At 45.3% G+C, this 19808-nt stretch overlaps 1 protein-coding gene across 10 annotated transcripts in view; it reads right to left on the bottom strand.

Annotated features, from left to right (window-relative positions):
- LOC147012547 (uncharacterized) overlaps positions 1-19808 on the bottom strand; it is a 68304-nt gene that overhangs the window by 24223 nt on the left and 24273 nt on the right. For 9 of the 10 annotated variants that reach the window (XR_015051396.1, XM_085855659.1, XM_085855660.1 and 6 more), the window contains 2 exons: positions 19620-19739; positions 7204-7381 (listed from right to left, as the gene is read on the bottom strand). Coding sequence is in view for 9 of the 10 variants with exons in the window: in XM_085855659.1 (XP_085711785.1) it covers positions 7204-7381; positions 19620-19739 (298 nt within the window). In the remaining variant the exon portion in view is untranslated. The remainder of the gene's footprint in view (positions 1-7203; positions 7382-19619; positions 19740-19808) is intronic. The other variant, XM_085855661.1, reaches the window with a different exon arrangement.

The raw sequence follows: 19808 nt of genomic DNA, 5'->3' as shown, positions 1-19808 counted from the left end.
GCTGCATCGTGGACACGCTCATATTGGATGTGCACCAATGAGAGGGAGGCTCTCATGAGAGACAGGTGAAAGCTATGTTCTGTGTAGAGAAAGGAGCTCAGGGATTGGCTATGTCCTGAAAACCTGTCCGGCGAGGAGGAAGAGGAAGTTGCAGAGCAGTGAGAAGAGAAAAAGAGTTCGTAGTGTGGAGGAGGGCAGGAAGAAAGCCAGAATGTGACCTGGCTCATGGGGAGCTGCTGGTCTCATCGGCACAGCAGAAATGGAGCTGTTTGCAGTTCACATATCTTGCGTGCCGGAGAGGACTTGCCTACTTGTTCTGGATGCCTCAGAAATGCAACTACACATCCCATCACCACTCCACCGCTCATCTTTCCCATCCTTTCCACCCTCCCCAGGTATATTTGAACTGGCACAGCCCCATTGGGCTGTGTAAGGTGAAAGAAGGAATCGACCTCGCACACTCCATACTTTTCTTTTCTTCTCAGTTCTTCTTGTCTTCTTCTTCTTCTCCCTGGATTGAATGATGGCCATGTGTTTTTTGTGTAACTAAGATTGCACAAGAATATGTGGTTGGGTTAAATATGCCTTTTTGTGCCTTTTGCCTCTTGCCTGTAAATACCGACTCTAAAATCATTGCTTGCTTGTGTGCATGTAAATAAATAATTGTTGGTTGTTATTTCAAATCTGTCTCGGTTGTCCTTTCCTTCATTGGTCCGACACAATGTACAAGCATAGTTAGACGGGAAGTCGGTACCTCACCTGATTTGTTCTCGTGAGCCAGCATACACTCACTGTATCGCTCGGCAGTAACCCGTGTGTCTGCTGGGGGCATGAAACTCGGTTAATTTAGTCACCTCCTCATGTAAACAGAGTCCGATGGATAACCCTGTTATAGTTGATGAGGTTAATTGACATTTGTGGTGGCTTAGCAACCTGCCGGACCACGGAGTAATCCGCTGCTGGTGGCCTTAGGACCGGGCATTCAGAAGGAACCCAAGGGCTTTCCCTAATGGCAAACTTTGAACTCCGGGCTGTAACATTTGGTGTCAGAAGTGGGATTTTTCAAACCCCCTGATTCCGTAACATCGGGAGTCAGAATTGTACAAATGTGAAATTGTGATATAGTGTAATTATGATGAAGATTTTACAGAAAAAGTAATTGTGCAGCTATGTCAGAACAAGATGAGCAGATTATCTAGGTGGGTTGAGTTGAGATGGAGGAGGAGCGCATGGTCCAGGAGAGTAATATTGACGGAAGTGATTCTATGCGGGAATATTCCATAGGGGGTGCGGCAGAGACACGAGTAATGCTCGGGACCCCCACCCCAAATGTGTCCCCTGGAAAATATGGCGCTTCCTCTGGAGCCCACACCCCAGAGTAGCAGATCAGTCTCACCAGTGCCATTGAAACTGGACCTGTCAGCAAGGATGTTTGATCAAATGATGAGCAGGATGGAAGCAATGGAAGAGGGCTTAACGCATGACATGCACGAGAGATAGGTGGAGTCGAAGTAAAATGGGTGATGGCTTAAGGTGTGACATAGAAGCGATGGGCAGCAAAATACATGTGGGACAGGCAGAATCAAAGGCAAACATGAAGGCAATGGGTGATGATGTGGCATTGGAATTCAAGCTGTATGGGACAAGGTGAATGGAGTAAGGGAGTGTGTGAACGGTGTCCGGGAAGAGATGAAGGTGGGTCGGGTCAGAATGACAGATAAAATAAATAAAATACAGATGGAGATTAAAGGACTTGAGGAAGGGCAGGAACAATTAAAAATACAAATCGGACTTAATACAGAGGTGATAAAAGAATTTAAAAGGCCCAGAAAGAAACAAAGGGAGAACTGATAGCAGTCAGGTCAGTAATTGTCAGGTCAGGCCAGTTTAGATCTGTGATTTGGCGATTATGATTATGATTAATCTGTAATTATGATTTGCTACAGGTACCATGTAAACCTGTAATAAACTGTTTCATGGTCGGGTTGTCGGCGACTAAGCCATCTCCCCCACCAGGTTTCCTGGTGAGGAGGGTGTATGGATATTATATGGTCACCCAGCAGGATGAAAAGCAAAACCTGTGAAAGGGCGGTTGGAGCTCCTTGTGAGCCAAAAGGCCATCCACATATAGTGCCCAACTGTGTCTGCAGACATCCTCCTGCAGTTGGGTTACTTTTTAAAGGAGGTTGGTGGCAGGATTTGCACTCTGGTCACCGTAAAACACTAACTTGTGCAAAACCGACAAATGCAAAGAAAACTGAAAACCCACTCCGTGGAGTACCTCCTGTGCAGCTGCGCTTCGCAGGGTAGCTCACCAGATGATGGGATTGGGGAAAAGTCTTCGGGACCCTCATTCCTTGATGATAGGAGGAAAAGCACGGGATGAACTTCCTGGGTCAGATTGTGGTGGTGTGTGGCGGAGTGGTGCTGAGGTGTTGTCCACCAGATGGCGGTCTGTGTGGGTTAACATGAGACAGTCCTTTAAGGTGGGTGCCTGGAATGTCCTATAATGAAGAGAGGATGATCACTGTCTCTGTTATCATCTGAGCTCAAGCGTTTGGCCATCGGTGTTGCAGCACTCTGTGAGGTTCGGAGATTGGATAGTGGCGAGATCATGGCGGGTGGTTACACCTACTATTGGTGTGATCACTCTGATGGATACTATGCCCAAGGAGTTGCTGGAGCTGTGTCAAAGAAGATAACTCCAATGCTAATTGAGGTAACACCAGTCAACGAGCGTATTATGAGATTAATGATTCATCACACACTGGGTGTTGTTTACCTGGTCTCTGTACATGCTCCGACTGAGACGAGTGATCCCACCGTGAAGGACACATTCTATGCCGTGCACGAGTCTGTGGTTGATCAGTGCCCCAGGTGAGATGCTCTTCTTGTCTTAGGGAATTTCAATGCATCGACTGGAACTGATAAGGATGGTTATGAGATGTGTGTTGGTCCCCATGGGTCTGGAACTGTGAACCAGAATAGCACTAAGTTCCTTGACTTTGCAAGAAGTCATGGACTTAAGGGGGCTGTTCATGGTTTTAGCACCCACAGGCTCATCGCTGGACTTGGTATTCCAATGCTGGTGGTGTGGCAAAGGAGATTGACCATGTGTTCGTTGATGGTTGCTGGAGGATGATCCATACCTGCAGGATCTACCGGAATGTACAGTTCCTCAGTACCAACCACAGGCAAGTTGCAGCTTAAATCGGGGAGAATGGTACCATCCCAGCCTCGGCTAGATGTTGGCAAGCTCAAGGATGAGAGGAGAGCTGAAGAGATTGCGAGCAGGCTGAGTGGGGATGTGGGTGGTCTGGGAAATCCTGAAGAGTTGTGGAGTGCCTTCAAAACCACCATCCCTGATGTTGCCAGTGGATGTCTTGGAACTCACCGAAGGGCGAAGGAGAATTTTATCTCTCAAGGGACGCTGGATACCATTGATCAAAGTTGCAGGGCCAGGCGAGATGGCAGAGCTGAGCTGTTCAGGGAGTTGAGGCACAAAACTGTACGTGTGCTGAGGGAGCAAAAGGAGGCCAATATGCGAGGAATCTGTGAGGGGGTAGAGCATCACCTGTGGTTGTGATTCTCATTCCGCTTACAGGGGAATTCGTGCTTTGCACACCTCCAGCCCGTCCCTCGGTGTACTGCAATTAGAGAGGAGGGTGGTGGGCTCTTGACAGAGGACTCCGAAGTGAAGGCCCACTGGGTGGGTTACTTTGAGTCGCTGTACAAGGCTGATCCAACAGCTGTTGATTCGATGTCAGGGGGTTACTTTCCCCATTGCTGACCCTCAAATCAATTGTGATCCACTTTCTTTGTGGAAACACAGGCTGCAGTGAACCGGTTCAAACGAGGTAAAGCTCCCGAGATATGTGGCATCCATGCTGAACTTCTCAAGGCTGGTGGAAATGCTGCACTCGTGTCATTGCATGCAGTTCTGTGCTTTGCCTGGAAAACAGGCATCATCCAACTGACTGGAAGAGGGGCCTTGTTGTCCCTCTCTGGAAAGGGAATGGTGATCGCCAGGACTGCAATAACTACTGAGGGGTGACAATGCTCTCAGTGCCAGGCAAGGTCTTTGTTGGATAAGTCTTGATAGGGTTCGTCACCATCTTCTTGAGCACCAGTGTCCAGACAAGTCAGGCTTTACACCAAAGAGGTTAACGATTGACCGTATCCTTGCTCTTTGGGTCCTCACCGAACGCAGATGAGATTTTTGGCAGGGACTACTTGCAGCCCATGTTGATCTCTGCAAAGTGTTCGATTCAGTGAATCAAGATACCCTCTGATGGATTCTTGGTCTTCGTGGGGTGCCACCAAAACTGATCAATCTTATGTCCAAACTATACTCTGGACTCTGGTATTGAGAGTGCTGTGAGATGTGGTGATACTCTTCTTGTCTCCAACATTTATAGTTGTTACTGGAGTTCATCAGGGGTGTGTACTGGCCCCCACACTTGTATGGCCTGGATTCTGGGGAGGATGTCGGAGAGATCAGGCTACGGTTCATTGCTTGGGAATGTCAAGATCTTTGACCTTGATTTCACAGATGATGCAGTCATCTTTGCGGAGACTCTGGATATCCTTTTGGGGGCTCTCAAGGTGCTGAATGAGGGGTCAGAGCCACTGGGATTATGGGTTTCCTGAGTCAAAACTAAGAGCCAGGCTTTCAATGACACCTTAGATGCTACTGTCTTGTCTGTACCAGTTTGTGGTGAGGGTGTTGAGGTCACGGAGAGATTCACTTACCTTGACAATGATATTCATGTCTCTGCTGGCTGTGAGCCAGAGGTCAACAGACGTCTTGGTTGGGCCTGGGGAATCATGGATTCACTGGATCAAGGGGAGTGATATTCACTGGATCGGTACCTGTGCATGAGGATGAGAGTCTGAGTCTTCAGGTCATTGGTGCTTCCAGTCTTGCTCAACAGAAGTGAGAAAGATTCTGACCAGGGATCTGAGATGGAGACTTAATTCCTTTGGTACCAGGTCTCTTCAGAGAATCCTTGGCTATCGCTGGTCGGACTTTATGTCCAACGAGCGGTTGCTGAGAGACTCAAATGAGATTTGTTACCTGCATAGTCTATGAGCATCACCTGCAGCTGTATGGACATGTGGCTCGTTTTCCTGACGCTGATCCTGCTCACCAGATTCTCTCAGAGAGGGAGTTTCGTGAGTGGAGGAAGTCAATGGGCCGACCACGTGCCTCGTGGTTGCAGCAGGTTGATTGGCATCCCAAGGAGATGGGTATGGGCTAAGCATCTGCCTGGGGATGGCCAGACGGAGGCCTCTGGAGTACCAGCAGAAAGTGCACGCAGCGACACACTGCTCCGGCGCATGCTCCGACACTTGACCTGATAGCAGTCAATGAGGAATGTAAGGTGAGATACGATAAGGTAACCCAGAAAAGAGATGGGACAAGATAGACAAAAGAACGGGAGATGAACGAAAAAATGAAGACAAAGGAACGACAGATAGAAGAACATATAGTGACGAGGGAACGGAAAATGAAAGAGAGTATGAAAGACACAGAAGTAATTCTGGAAGAGAAACTTAAGGGAGCCAAGCGGGAGATCATAAAGATAAGAGACCAGATTGATAAAGTGAAGGAAGAACGAGTAGAGAAGGGGAAGGGGCAGACAAATTAAGGCAGAATTAATAGAATGTGTTGAAACAAGACTTAATGATCTAGATAATGCATCACAGGTACAGGTGGAGAGGATATGAGACCTTAAGGCGAACCATGATGAGGTGAGTCCGGTCAAGGTAAAACGGTGTGAGCCGACATGGGTGCATGGTGTGAATGGATGTGTGTTGAGCTTGGGGGGGTGGGGGGGGAGAATAAAGGACCCGGGGTTTCTTGGAGAGATGAGAGGCATGGAGCATATGCTGAGTGTGCAGAGAGCGAGTCTGATGGAGTGCGTACCAGGAGTAAATGGTATGGAATGCATGAGTGAGTGCAAGAGCACTGACTCGATCGGGGGTAGCGGTTAGTGTGACTGATGGAAGTAGTGAGCCCTCTGCGAGCAACAAATTCAAATAATGGATGTGTTCTTGTCTCGAGCGTTGGAAAATTAAAATGAGGAATCTGGAATCCACACTGGCCCCGTGCTCCATGACAGATAAGTTAATGGGGCAGGCACGGCTAAAAAAGGAACTATTAAAGGGATTAAAATTGCGAACAGGATTAGACTAAATTTTTTACCTGGGAACCAGGGTGCGGGATACAGTGTGTGTAATATGCACAGTGCACCTAGCATGAATGGAGATGGCTGGAGTGGCAGAGGGACCTCCGTGGGATGGCCCATGTGCATGGAAGGACAGCGGGTGAGCATGTGAAAGTCTCGCGCTGTAACAATGAGTGTGTTGGAGACAGTGAGTTGGCTCGTGTGAATGTTCGGTGCATGACAGGTTGCAAGATGGCCCGTGTTAAAAAATGGTGTGCGAGGGGCCAGCGTGCTTGTGGTGTATGTGGAGGTTCCACGGTGCGAACAGGGGGTGTGGCAAAAACGGCTTGGTTCACTGTGGGAAACCCCGAACGCCCAGTGGCAAAAATCACTTGGCAGGCGACAGACGCATGGTTGAGCACCTCGCAGAAAATGAGCTTGACATGGAGGTGTTACCCAAACTATTTTGAAGGTCTTGGCATACAGAACAAGGGGAACCCAAGAGAACTCTCTAAAAGAGTCATGTTAAATTAGTAAAAAGTCATAGAACACTAAAAAGAGTTAAAATGTGGGAAATGAAACATTTTGAAAATTTCAAATTATTCTAACTCCGATTTCAACCTCACCATAATGTTGTTTAAACTTTCTTTACACCAGAAGAAGCTTATTTGTAATACCGGCTACCACCGAGGGAGCTATATATTTACAGAGAGAGAATTAGGGTCTTTCCCCCCACCTAGAACCCTCTCCCTCAGATATGCTACCATGATAGAAACCATACTTCGGTAACCCCTAGACAACATGCAAAATTTGGTTGGATTGGGTTCAGCAGTTTGTTAGTTTTTGAAGCAGATATAAACAAACATATACAGGTATACAAATTCACTTTTATAGTGTCGATATTCTTGACAATAACAAATATTGCAACAAAAATAATCGAACCATAATGATGCAACAAAAGCTCCATGATAACCTTAGGTTTTGTCCTGCATTACAACAGCCCAAAGTAAGGACACACATCTCTTCTACCAACCTTGCTGTCCATCTTCCCAGCCATTAACTCTCTTGGTGCTGCTACCATCAGGTGTCCTTTCACCCTCTTGGCTACCCAAGATTTGCAGATGGCCACTTTTCTCATAGCCCTTTGTGGCATGGAGATTTGGCTTGTTGCTTGCACGGCCAATGTATGGGCTCTCCACCGCCAGCCAGTCCTGATTACAATGCAAGAAAAAATGAAAAGCTTATGAGTATGAGCTCTGAAAAAAGTGGAGAAGGCTAGCTGGGATAAATATGATCAGGAATGAAAAATATTTTCGGTTCAAAAAGGTCTTTCCCCAAACCATGAAATGAAACCCGGCACCAGGTTAGGTGTGGGTGCATGCGCCAGAGCAGCATGTCGCTGCAGCTACTTTCCGCCGGTACTCTAGGGGCCAATGCCTGATCATCCCCCAGGCAGATGTCTGGCCCATCCCCGTCTCCTTCAGAAGCTCATCAAGCTGCTGCAAGTACAAGACACGTGGTTGTCCCCATAGCCTCCTCCACCCAAGAGGCTCCCTCGCTGAGAGAATCTGGTGAGCAGGATCAGTGTCAGGAAAACAAGCCACATGTCCATACAGCCACAGCTGATGCTCACGAACAATACAGGTAACAAATCTCATACGAGTCTCTCTCAGCAAATGCTCGTTGGACACAAAGTCTGACCAGTGATAGCCAAGGAATCTCCAAAGAGACGTAGTGCCGAAGGAGTTACGTCTCCGTCTCAAATCCTTGCTCAGAGTCCAAGTCTCACATCTGAAGAGCAAGACAGGAAGCACCAAGGACTTAAACACTTGGAATTTCGTTCTCCTGCAGAGGTAACGATTGCGCTACACCCCGTGATAAATCTATTGACCTCTGCCTCACAACATGCGAAGCATTAATATCATTGACAAGGTAAGTGAGTCTGTAAACTCAATCAACATCCTCGCCACAAACAGGTACAGACAAGATGGCAGCATACAAGATGTCATCAAAAGCCTGGATCTTAGTTTTGACCCAGGAAACCCATAGTCCTCGTGGATCCAACGCCTCATTCAGTGCCTGGAGGGCCCCCATAAGGATACCAGCATCTCTGCAAAGATGACTGAATCATCTGCAAAATCAAGGTCAGAGATCTTGACATTCCTAAACGATGCACCACAACTTGATATCTCTGACATCCTCTCCAGAATCCAGTCCATACAAGTGCTGAAAAGTGTGGGAATCAGTACACACCCCGAACAAACTCCAGTAACAACTGGAAATAAGACAGAGATGGAACCACCACACCCCAGTACCACACTCTCCACAGCACTCTCAGTACCAAAGTATAGTTCAGATACCAGATTGATCCGTTTTGGAGGCACCGCATGAAGACCGAGAATCCTCCAGAGGGCATCCTGATTCACTGAATTGTGGGGTGCCACATGACTTCCAGTTCTGTTTTTTGAAGTGACGGTCAGTTCTTTCCGGGGCCTCAGCCGAATTCTCAAAGATACGTTTCTAGTCGTTATTTGTTGGGTTTTAACTGTTTATTTCATTGCCTCCGTGTTTTCTGTGTGTTCCGAGTTCAGTTTTGTTTCAAAATTTGTGCTAGTTGGTGAGTTTTTATCACTCTTGTCAAATATGGTTTCCCTGAGGCCTCCCCGTCTTGCCGTCTCTGTCCACGATCACGTTTATTTGTATTTTCTCCTTATTATCATCAGTTTTTATTTTCTCCACTTTTTCCTTCCACCCTCCTTCTATCCCTCCCAACTATACCATCTGTTTCATATCTTTAAAAAAAACCCAAAATAAACCCAACAACAACAAAAACCTTTTCCCTTCTCACCTTATATCCCACGTAACCATGTGACTTCCTGTACCAACTCCTTCTTTCTCTTCCCTCTGCCCTGCCAATCCCACTGTGACCATGAAGGTTTTCACCACACACATTCATCACCTTTTCTTCAAACTTTTCCTTTACTCTTCCCCCCTCTTCCCTTATGTTCAGAAAAAGAAAAAAAACAGTCTCTCACAATGTTTCAACTTCCCTTCCTCACCCGGTTCTTCTTCAAAATCGCGCGTTCAATTAGACTTTTCTTTCATCTAACTCCTCCTAACTCCTTCCCTGTTATACCAACTCCTTACTTCTCCCATCTTGCCCCCCATCCTAGCATTTCTGCACTGTCCTCTGCCTTACTTACAGTTCCCCCTCTGATATCCCAAACTGTATGGTTTTCAAATATCTCACACTCTCATTCAGCACACTACTCAATATCTGGAACACGCTCTCTCTTTCCTCATCACATCTCCCCCTATTCCCACCCCCTCAAATGTTGTTCCTACTCCCACCCGCTCCCACCTTGACGACACCACCACCCAGTCTCATCCTCCCCCTCTCCCCACCCCTGCCTTCTCCCTCCTACTCCATGACGGCGCCTCATCGTCTCCCCTGTCTCTCAAAGCTTTCCCCTCATCCCTCTATCTCAATTCAGCCACCCCCTCCCTCTTCAAAGCAAACTTCACTCTCCCCCCCCACACCAACCTTCCCCTCACCCTTCTCCCTCAATTCTCCCCTCCCACCCTTCTCCCCCAAATGTTCCCCCTCGCCTCTCCCCTTCAAGTCTCTCCCCGACCCTACAAATCTCCCCCCCTCGTGCTCCAACCCTTCAAATCTCCCTCCCCACTTCCCCTTCTCAAAGCTGCCACCCCTTCAATTCTCATCACACCTTCCCCTCTTCCCACCTCCTCAATTTGTGTTCCACCCCTACCCGCTCACATCTCCACAATACCTCTATCCAGTCTCATCCTTCCCCTCTCCCCACCCCTCCCCCACCCCTCTCCCTCTTCCCCCATGGCTGTGCCTGCTCTCATCGTCTCCTCTCTCACCCCTCCCTCACAAATCAACTGCCTCCTCCCACTTCAAAGCAAACTTCTCTCTCTTCCCCCTCACCTTTCTCAAAAGCACCCCCCACACCTTTCTCCCTCAATTCTTCCCCTTCACCCTCAACCCTCCCTTTCAAATATCACCCCTCACTCCCCTTCTCAAAGCTGCCTCCCTTCACATCCACAAAGCTGCCTCCTTCTCCCAACCTCTCTCTTCCAGCTAATTCCTCCACCTCCTCCAATCTCCCACTTCCCTTTGCCCCATCTCTTATTACTCCCCACTGCTACTCACCCCTTCACCACCTAGCCCTTTCTCCTCCTCCCAATCCGACCCTCTCCCCAAGCTCTTCTGCAATCTGTCAACAACTCTCACTACCTCCACCTCTCCTCCATCACACTACCCTCCTCCTCCTCTCATCTGCACCCAAAGCCTCCTCCCCTCCCTCTTCCTCAACAGTGTGGACCTCAAACATCTGGGCCTTTGCTCTAACCTGACTGCTCTCTCCTTACAGGTTGCCACTGACAAACCAGACAATCTGCCAAACAGAAACTTTCCTCCCTCAAAACATCTCTGACTCCCAAGTATCTCTCCCTGGTTACTCCCTCCTCCGGTATGACAGACCTGAGCCTCTTCCTGGCAGCGGAGTTGCTCTCTTCATGAAAAACTCTATTCCTCACTCTCCATGCACTGCCCTCCCTCCTCCACACCCACAGGAATACCTCTGGCTATGGCTTCCCTTCCACTCCTACCTCATGTTTCTATGTGTGTTGTACCGCCCACCAAACAGTGAACACTCCATTTACATCTCGCTCTCCGAAAACATGGAACACCTTCTATCCACTCATCCAAACTGTCTCTTCCTCATTTGTGGTGACTTTAATTGCCATCATGCTAGTTGGTTGGGTGAGGGTATCTCTCTCACCTGCCATGGTACTTCAGCAAAATACTTCTGTGACTCATTGGGACTGACTCAATCTGTCAATTTCCCAACCCAGATCTCAGCCAATGGTACTCCACGTCTTGTGGATCTAATATTGACTAATTTCCCAGAAAATGTCTGCTGTTCTTCTTCTGCTCCAGTCGGTTCATTTGATCATATGCTTGTCAAAGTAGACATCTCTCTGGCTGTTATTAGAGAACCATCTGAGTGCTGACAAGTTTGGCATTTCACTCAGGCTGACTGGCAGGGTCTTCATGAAGCCATCAAACTTCTAGACTGGTCTCCCATCTCTACTTTATCTGATATCAACTCATCCTGGGAATTCTTCCAAATAAATTTTCTCTCTCTCATGCACAGATTTATCCCATCTCGTCCTCAGTTGTACTACCATTCCTCCCGCCCATGGTACAGTGAAGCTTGTGGTGAGGCAGTTGTCCTGAAACAACTTGCTTTCACCTCATGGAAGGCAAATCGAACTGAAGGTAATCTCTGTTCCTTCCACAAAGCTCAGAACAAGTGTGTGGCTACCCTGAGAGAGCCAGGAAACAACATCTTTCTAATCTCAAGTCTGAACTCTCAAACCTCTCTCCCTCCTCCAAATCTTGGTGGCATCTCGTTAAGTCTGTTTCTGGTGTGTTCCCCCTCCATCCCCTCCCTTACCTCAAATGGTTGCACAGCTGATATTGCATGTGAACAGGCTGAATGCCTCAACTCTGTGATTGCTTTTAAATATTGTGTGCCAAAGACATCACTTTCTAAACCCACCTTACCCAGTCACACACAGCTCTTCCTAGACTCTGTGTCCTTTTCTCCTGACAAAGTGGAGAGCTTGCTGTCAAACCCGACTCAGATTCTGCAACCGGTCCAGACGGCATTAGCCAACATGTCCTCAAAGCCTGCTTCTACTGCTCTTGCTCACCCTCTCTTTGTTCCATTCACCCTCTCATTTGCTCAAGGTCATTTGCCATCTGCTTGGAAATCAGTAAACATTACTGTCCTGCATAAAAAAGGTGCAAAAACAGATCCCTGCATCTACAGACTAATCAGCCTTCTCCCAATCATCAGCAAGGTTATGGAATCCATCATCTCTACCGACATCACATTTTTCCTCTTCTCCAATGGCTTGATTTCTGATCAATTTTAATTCAGACCAGGTCACTCTACCCTCGACATGCTGCTTCTGCTTTCCCAACAATGGATGGAGATCCTCAATGCCAGACATGAAATCAGAGCCCTCTCCCAAGACATATCGCAAGCTTTCGATGTGGTCTGGCATTTTGCAATGCTCACCAAACACTCTTCCTATGTGGGGGAAAAATTTATATTAATGTATTCTAAATTGTAACAAATGGAGTTTTAGAAATGTAACTTTTATGCTACAAGTTGAATTGACTGTCCTTTCTGGCCAAGAGACTTTTTCCCTAAATGATAATAAATGTGTTGGTCTGGAGCAGAGTGACCGAGCTGATAACAACGAACCTTTGCCTCGAAATGTACGAAGTGGATTCTCGTCTCAAGCACACGTCTGAAGTCTGGGTTGATAGCCCCCACCACTCTCTCATGAAAGTATAAAATGCTTTGAAATGTAAAATTGTTTCAGTGCAAGTACCTGAGAAAGTATTAGAATATCAGTGGCTTGTGCTCCTTGGAACTCATCAAGTGCCAAGTTAGAATAGAACTCTCTGATGTAATATGGAAGTGAATTGAATCGGGTTGGTCTAACTGTTAACTAAAGTAAGAATAAATGAAATAGAAGATAAAAAATATTGCAATCAAAGGGGATTCTTAAGTTCATTGTATGAGGGTGGAAAGTGGATGGTGGATAATTAGAAAATAAATTGTTACTCAAGGAAGGACTTGTGTGGACATTGGTTTTCAGTGTTAATGGGTTTTATGTAGGATTTTGTAACCAAATTGGACAAACGTTAACCTCTGTCTGAAGTAAAATAGGATTCCACAATCGGCCAGGTAGAATCCTTCAACGATCACAACAAGGTGGGTTAAAAAAAAATCCACATCAGTTGGCGCCTGGCGACTCGGATTCGAACTGACGTGGGTGCGGTGCTCGTGACCGGAGGTGCTTAATCTGCAGGAGGCAGTGCCTGGAGGAACGACATGTGTTTGAGCAAAGGTAAGGGAGAGCGCTCTCAGCAGGTAACGCATTTCGAACAAAGAAAAAGTTCATTGTTAAGAGGAGTCAGATGAAAAGAGCATGACGAAGTGACATGCCACAGACCGCGCATAGGACACGTGAGATATATGTTTGCATTGATAGTTACCTGATAGGAGAGATACCCTATCAGTTAGGTAAGGCGGCATTCTCAGGCAAGGCCTACCCATTGCACTTTCAGGAGGGAAGGGTGACCCCTGCTATTTCCCCAAATGTGGGAAAGTCGACTGTAAATTTTGTAGGATGCAGGAGACAATTGACCGGCTGGGTGCGTGGCTGGTGATTTGCATTGAGATGCATGTGTTGCTGAGAGTAAAAAATGAAACTTGTGCAAGTCCAATATTCACTGCAATGAAACGTGTTCTGTTGGGATTTTGATGATATTTTAACAACTAAGGAAGAAATATCAGGCAGAGAGTCGAAATAAAACAGCCTGTATGTTCGTGGTTTGGTGCTGATAATGCGCAAAGGTCGCAGTTGTGTGTGTGTGAATTCAATTCAATTGGAATTGGAAGCGATTGTGAGCTCGCTGGAGAATTAAGATTTCTGGACGATGTGATACATGAATGTCTTGTTAGAAATAATAATATTGCAACAAATAAAACGTGAAGAGATGAACATTCATAAAATAAATTAAATAATTAAAACCACCTCGGCAAGACACTCTGAGGACGAACTCGTGCTGAATTAAGCTGTGGGTCTGTTTGGGTTGGCATGTTATGCATTCTTGGCTTTGTATTTCCACGCGAAGGTCGCAAGCTGCGACAGTGCAGCTCGCCCCCTCCACTGGATCTGTTGGGGGTTTGCCTTGTCTTTCCACCGAGTCTGTGTTTGTCTAAAGCTGTAAGTGTGAAAATCGATTCATATGCAGATTCAAGAGGATGGCGGCTATTGTGTCGAAGTGTGCATGCCATTGGCAATGACTTTAAAAAATGAGATAGAAATGTGATTGGTATTAGTCATGTGATCACACGAGAGTCTGCGATGCAATGCTCGTTAGTGTGTGTGTTGAAGCCATGAGAGAGTAATGCTAAACTGTGGGTTTTGCCTGTCAGAGTTTTTCTTTTTCTTACCACCGGATATGGAGAGAACATCCTGTTCCTTGGTGTTTGTAGTGGACCCTCTCTATTGAATCTGTTTAAAGTGAAGTCCATTTGGGGAAAAGTGCTAGTTTTACTTAAAAACCATAGGGATTTTGAAAAAATTGTGAAATAACAATTGTAAATGTGGGATATATTTGGAACGTGAAGTCTTGGGAGATGAGCTCTCGCTGGCATTGTGATGATTTGCAATTACACAACCCGGCAGGTTTAAGTGCTGGTCAAGCTCTGAGGACATGTCAGAAATGTTTCAAAGATTTGATCTGAGTTGTAACCATTGTACTTAAAAGATGTGATTTAAATGTAGAAACGTGATTTGGAATGATTTAAAATTGATTTAATGATGTTTAGCACGTGGGGCGATTCACAGATAATTGTTGATGCCCTCGGATTTACGTTGAAATAGGCATATTGTTTTATTCGTCTGTAAATGTTGAGGTTGCCTGAACTTGTGCTGGGAAGGCAATGACAACCAACTGAGTGTAACCCTTTGATCGATCCAGTCAAGGTAAATTCATGATTTAATTGGATAGTTGCTGAAGATTTTATTTTTGATTTATGGATTTTAAAAGGAAATATTTTATTGTTTTGACCAAAAAGTTGTTTAAGAGAGTTTGGATGTTTATTAGTCTGAAGTTTAAATGCTTTCCCCAAGACTGGGATAAAATTTTGGGAGGGTCAAGCTACATGTGTAGACAGAGTGTTTGAGCTGCAATTTAAATGATATTCACCTGATGACAGATTTGACAAGTGATTTGACAATTTTTGTACAACTGTTTAAAATGATTTATTTGTTTTGATAAAGGAAAATGGATTCGTAATTGAGAAGGTCAGAGGAAGTGATAGATGGTTTGTATATGTGAGTTGGAAAAATGGCAGCATGTTTGCCGTTTTGGTGAGAGAGAAGTGGATAGATGGAAAATGTCAGAGATTTAAAATGTCGATGGAATTCAGTGTTGTTTAAGAGAGATTGGTTAAACATTATTTGAGATATTTTATGCTCTGCAGCCAAGGACACTCTGCAGCTCGGTAACTGTTAGTTACTTTCAGACTAAGCTCATTAAAAAAAACCTCTTGTCAATCTGGTAATTCAGGATAAGGAAAAGTTACTGAGAATTAAATCAAGATTAGAGAGAAAAAAAAATGACACTTGCTCTGGAACTATTTGTGAATGAAACTGTAAATTGTTTAGCAGATGTGAATGTTAAAATGGTAACTGTGCAAAATCGATTTGGATTCGGTTCTTGAAGAAATAGATTACTTTCATATTTTTGTGATAAATGATGGAATATTTTTGTAAAAAGAATTATTGATTGTAAATTTAAATCCTGATAAAGACTGTTTGCTTTTACATGGAAATAGCAAATGAGATGGATGTTTTGAGTATACGTACAACTGGGATTTCTGTATATTTCAGCATGTTGTTTTGGGAAATAACAAGGAAAGGGATTAAAATATTGATATGACATATAATGCAATTTAAATGCTTCTATAAGAACCTTTGTTAGTCTTATTGAAATACATGTGCCCATGACGTTTATTGATTGGTGTTTAATTGATGCTTTGTTTGTTTCGGAGTGTTGAAAGCAGTCTGAAGCAATGTACGATTTCGTCTTGTGAAGCTTGGCAAGAACTTCAACCGAAAGATTGGACAATGGGAGAACCCAGATTTTGGTGATTGAGCATTCAACACATGATCATGCCCCTTCCTGAGGAGATAAGATGAAGCAATGTGGGAAAAGAAAGAAAAAAACCCACTGAGGAGAAGGTTGAGCAAAGTCTTAACGTCGGCGTTGTGTGGTGCCTGCCTGAAGGAATGTTCTCAGCCACACTTTTGATTGCTGCTCTGCAAATACATCATGAACTAGCTGTGGTTGCTTCAATGTACGACAGGCCTGGAGTTCCACACTGCGCTCCTTCAACCCAGTGTCCGGCCCAAGCTTGTACTTGCCCACATCTACCTTCTCCTCAGCTCAAGGAGTGTTTCGATTGTGTTTCCCGTTGGGTGCTGCTCTATCCACACCCTGACCTGTTTATCTTCTGACTTCGGGTAGCATGTTTTCAATGTGTGACACATGCTGATAAACAGGCCATAAATTAAATGGAAACTCACTCATTTTCTGATATGAGCACTCGCTGCCATTGTTGATTGAACTTGAGTAATGGAAATCTTTTCTCCTTCAGGAACAGGACATGGTAATCATGTGTAAGAAAAATTATTCAAATTTTCCTTTAAAAAAAAAAAAAAAAACGGGGGAGTGTGGGGAAAAAATTTATATTAATGTATTCTAAATTGTAACAAATGGAGTTTTAGAAATGTAACTTTTATGCTACAAGTTGAATTGGCTGTCCTTTCTGGCCAAGAGACTTTTTCCCTAAATGATAATAAATGTGTTGGTCTGGAGCAGAGTGACCGAGCTGATAACAACAAACCTATGCCTCAAAATGTACGAAATGGCTTCTCGTCTAAAGGACACGTCTGCAGTCTGGGTTGATAGCCCCCACCTCTCTCTCATGAAAGTATAAAATGCTTTGAAATGTAAAATTGTTTCAGTGCAAGTACCTGAGAAAGTATTAGAATCTCAGTGGCTTGTACTCCTTGGAACTGACCAAGTGCCAAGTTAGAATCGAACTCTCTGATGTAATGTGGAAGTGAATTGAATCAGGTTGGTCCAACTGTTAACTTAAGTAAGAATAAATGAAATAGAAGATAAAAAATATTGCAATCAATGGGGATTCTTAAGTTCATTGTATGAGGATGAAAAGTGTATGGTGTATATTTAGAAAATAAATTGTTACTCAAGGAAGGACTTGTGTGGACATCGGTTTTCAGTGTTAATGGGTTTTATGCAGGATTTTATAACCAAATCGGACAAACGTTAAACTCTGTCTGAAGTCAAATAGGATTCCACAATCGGCCAGGTAGAATCCTTCAACGATCACAAGGTGGGTTATAAAAAATCCACAACAGTATCCAAGGCAATCTTCACTCATGGCTTGTAGAATTCCTCCCGTCGCAATCAATGTTGTCTCTTCGCGGAATTCTCTCATCTCCTCTTCCCATCCAAGCTGGAGTTCAAGGCAGTGTTCTGGGCCCTGTTCTTTTTCTGGTTTTTATCAATGATCTCTCTGACTCTCTGGAAAATCCTCTTTATCTCTTTGCTGATAACTCCACCCTCTGCCGTACCATCTGTCATCCCTTAGATTGGCAATCAGCAGCTTCTTCACTCTCTGCCGATCTGGATAAAATCACAAGGTGGTCCAACACATGGAATATCTTTCAAGCATGACAAATCTCACAGTAGGCTCCAGGCAGGCCCTAACAATTGGCCCCAGGCAGGCCCCAAAAGTAGGAAGGGTTCGACCAGACACAACTTTCAAATAACTATACTGCAGATGGAAACTCCAAATCACAGGCTTTATGCTCATGGGTGGAACCGTTGGGTTTAACTCGGGGCAATGGTGGGGGGGGGGGAGAGAAGAGGAACAAGGTCACAGACCATAACAATACCAAGTCCAGCGATGAGCCTGTGGGTGATGAAACCATGAACCAGCCACCCTAAGTCCATGACTTTTTGCGAAGTCAAGGAACTTAGTGCTATTCTGGTTCACAGTTCCAGACCCATGGGGACCAACACATGTCGCACAATCATCTGTATCAATGCCAGTCGATGCATTGAAATCTCTCAAGACCAGAAGAGTATCTCGTCTGAGGCACTGATCAACCACAGACTCAAGCGCGGCATAGAATGCGTCCTTCACGGTGAGATCACTCGCCTTAGCCAGAGCATGTACAGAGACCAGGGAGACGACACCCAAGGAGTGACAAATCCTCAGTCTCATAATATGCTCATTGACCAGTGTTACCTCAATTATCATAGGAGTCAACGTATTGGACACAGCTACAGCAACTTCTTTGGCATGGTATCATTGGAATGACCAGATCAGTAGGAGTTGTAACCACCCACTATGATCTCACCACAATCCAATCTCTGAACCTCAGAGAGTGTTGCAAAACTGATGTTCAAACGTTGGAGCTCAGATGATAGTAGAGACAGGTGGTCATCCTCTCTTCGAGTAAGGACATTCCAGGCACCCACCCGAAAGGACCGCCTCAGGTTAACCTGAGGAGACCGCCATCTGGTGGATGACACCTCAGCACCACCCCTACGCATACCACCGTAATCCGACCCAGGAAGTTTACCCCCTTGCTTTCCTCTTATCATCAAAGAATGGGGGTCCCGAAGGCTTTGCCCCAATCACGTTATCCGGTGAGCTGCCCTGCAAAGGGCAGCAGCACAGATGGCACTCCCATGGAGTGGGTTTTCGGTTTTATTTGCTTTATTTGTGTGTGCGTGCGTGCGTGCGTGCGTGTTGCAGAATGAAGTGTTTTCGGTGGCCAGAGTGCAAATTCCACCACAATCCTCAGAGAAAGAGGTACCCAACTGCAAGAGGACGTCCACAGACATAGTTGGGCACCAGATATGGATGATCGTTGGCTCACAAGGAGCTCCTCCGCCTATTCACAGGTTTTGTTTTTAATCCTGCTGGGTGTCCATATCCACACACACCCCTCATCAGGAAATCTGCTGGGGCAGATGGATTAGTTGCCAACACCCTGACCAAAAACAGGTCAGTTCAGGTTTACATGGTACCTGCAGCAAGTCACAGATCTAATCTGGCCTGACCTGACGATAGTTCTTTCAATGTCATTTCCAGCCAGTCACACATTTTTGCAAGCAGTTGGTGAGTATCCTGATGCCAGTGGAATCCAAGTGGTATTTTCAGTTCTGATACTTTCCCTTGAGCCTTGCTCTTACAGAGAGAGAAAAAAAAGGAGACTTCTTTTTACTCCCCTTCAGAAATATGACCAAAATCTGAAGACGTGAGAGACGTAAAACATGAACTCACATCCACAACAATCTCGTTATCATAAAAAAAAAAATATATATATATATATATATATATATATATATATATATATATATATATATATATATATATATACATGTACAAGACTGTATACGACTCGTCAAGACCCTTTGACAACATGATAATCTTAAAGGTGCTTCTGTAAAGAAAGCAGCAGAGCTCACTGTGGGAAATGGGGGGGTAACACAAGGAGCCAAGTTTCCATCTTTAAAGGCAATAGCACGACATCAGGTCAGATTAGGTAGTTGCCATCACTTTCCGCCGGTACTCCAGTGGCCTCCATCTGGCCATCCCCCAGGCAGATGCCTGGCCCATCCTACCTCCTTGAGCACGACATCCCAACAAATAATTATTAATCAAAATCAATGATGGATTTTGCTCACAGATCCTGTACAGTGTACATGCATGTTGCGGACAGTACCGGTAAGTTGAGGTGCTGGTTGGGTTGGAACTTGGTGTCGAGCTTCTGAAAAGCAAGTTCCTGCTCCAGTTTGTACTGGTTGTGACAGATATGGGCCATTTCAACTTCCCGAAGTTGCAACTGCATTGCGACAGTCACATTCCTGGTCAATCAACTCATCATCATCATATCATCATTTCATTTGTCTTG

The sequence above is a fragment of the Eptatretus burgeri genome, chromosome 14 (genome assembly GCF_056783735.1).
Source record: "Eptatretus burgeri isolate ZD-2024b chromosome 14, Ebu_testis_v1, whole genome shotgun sequence".
NCBI lineage: Eukaryota > Metazoa > Chordata > Myxini > Myxiniformes > Myxinidae > Eptatretus > Eptatretus burgeri.
Note: the sequence above shows the minus strand (reverse complement) of the source record. Positions and strands in the feature narration are given on the sequence as shown.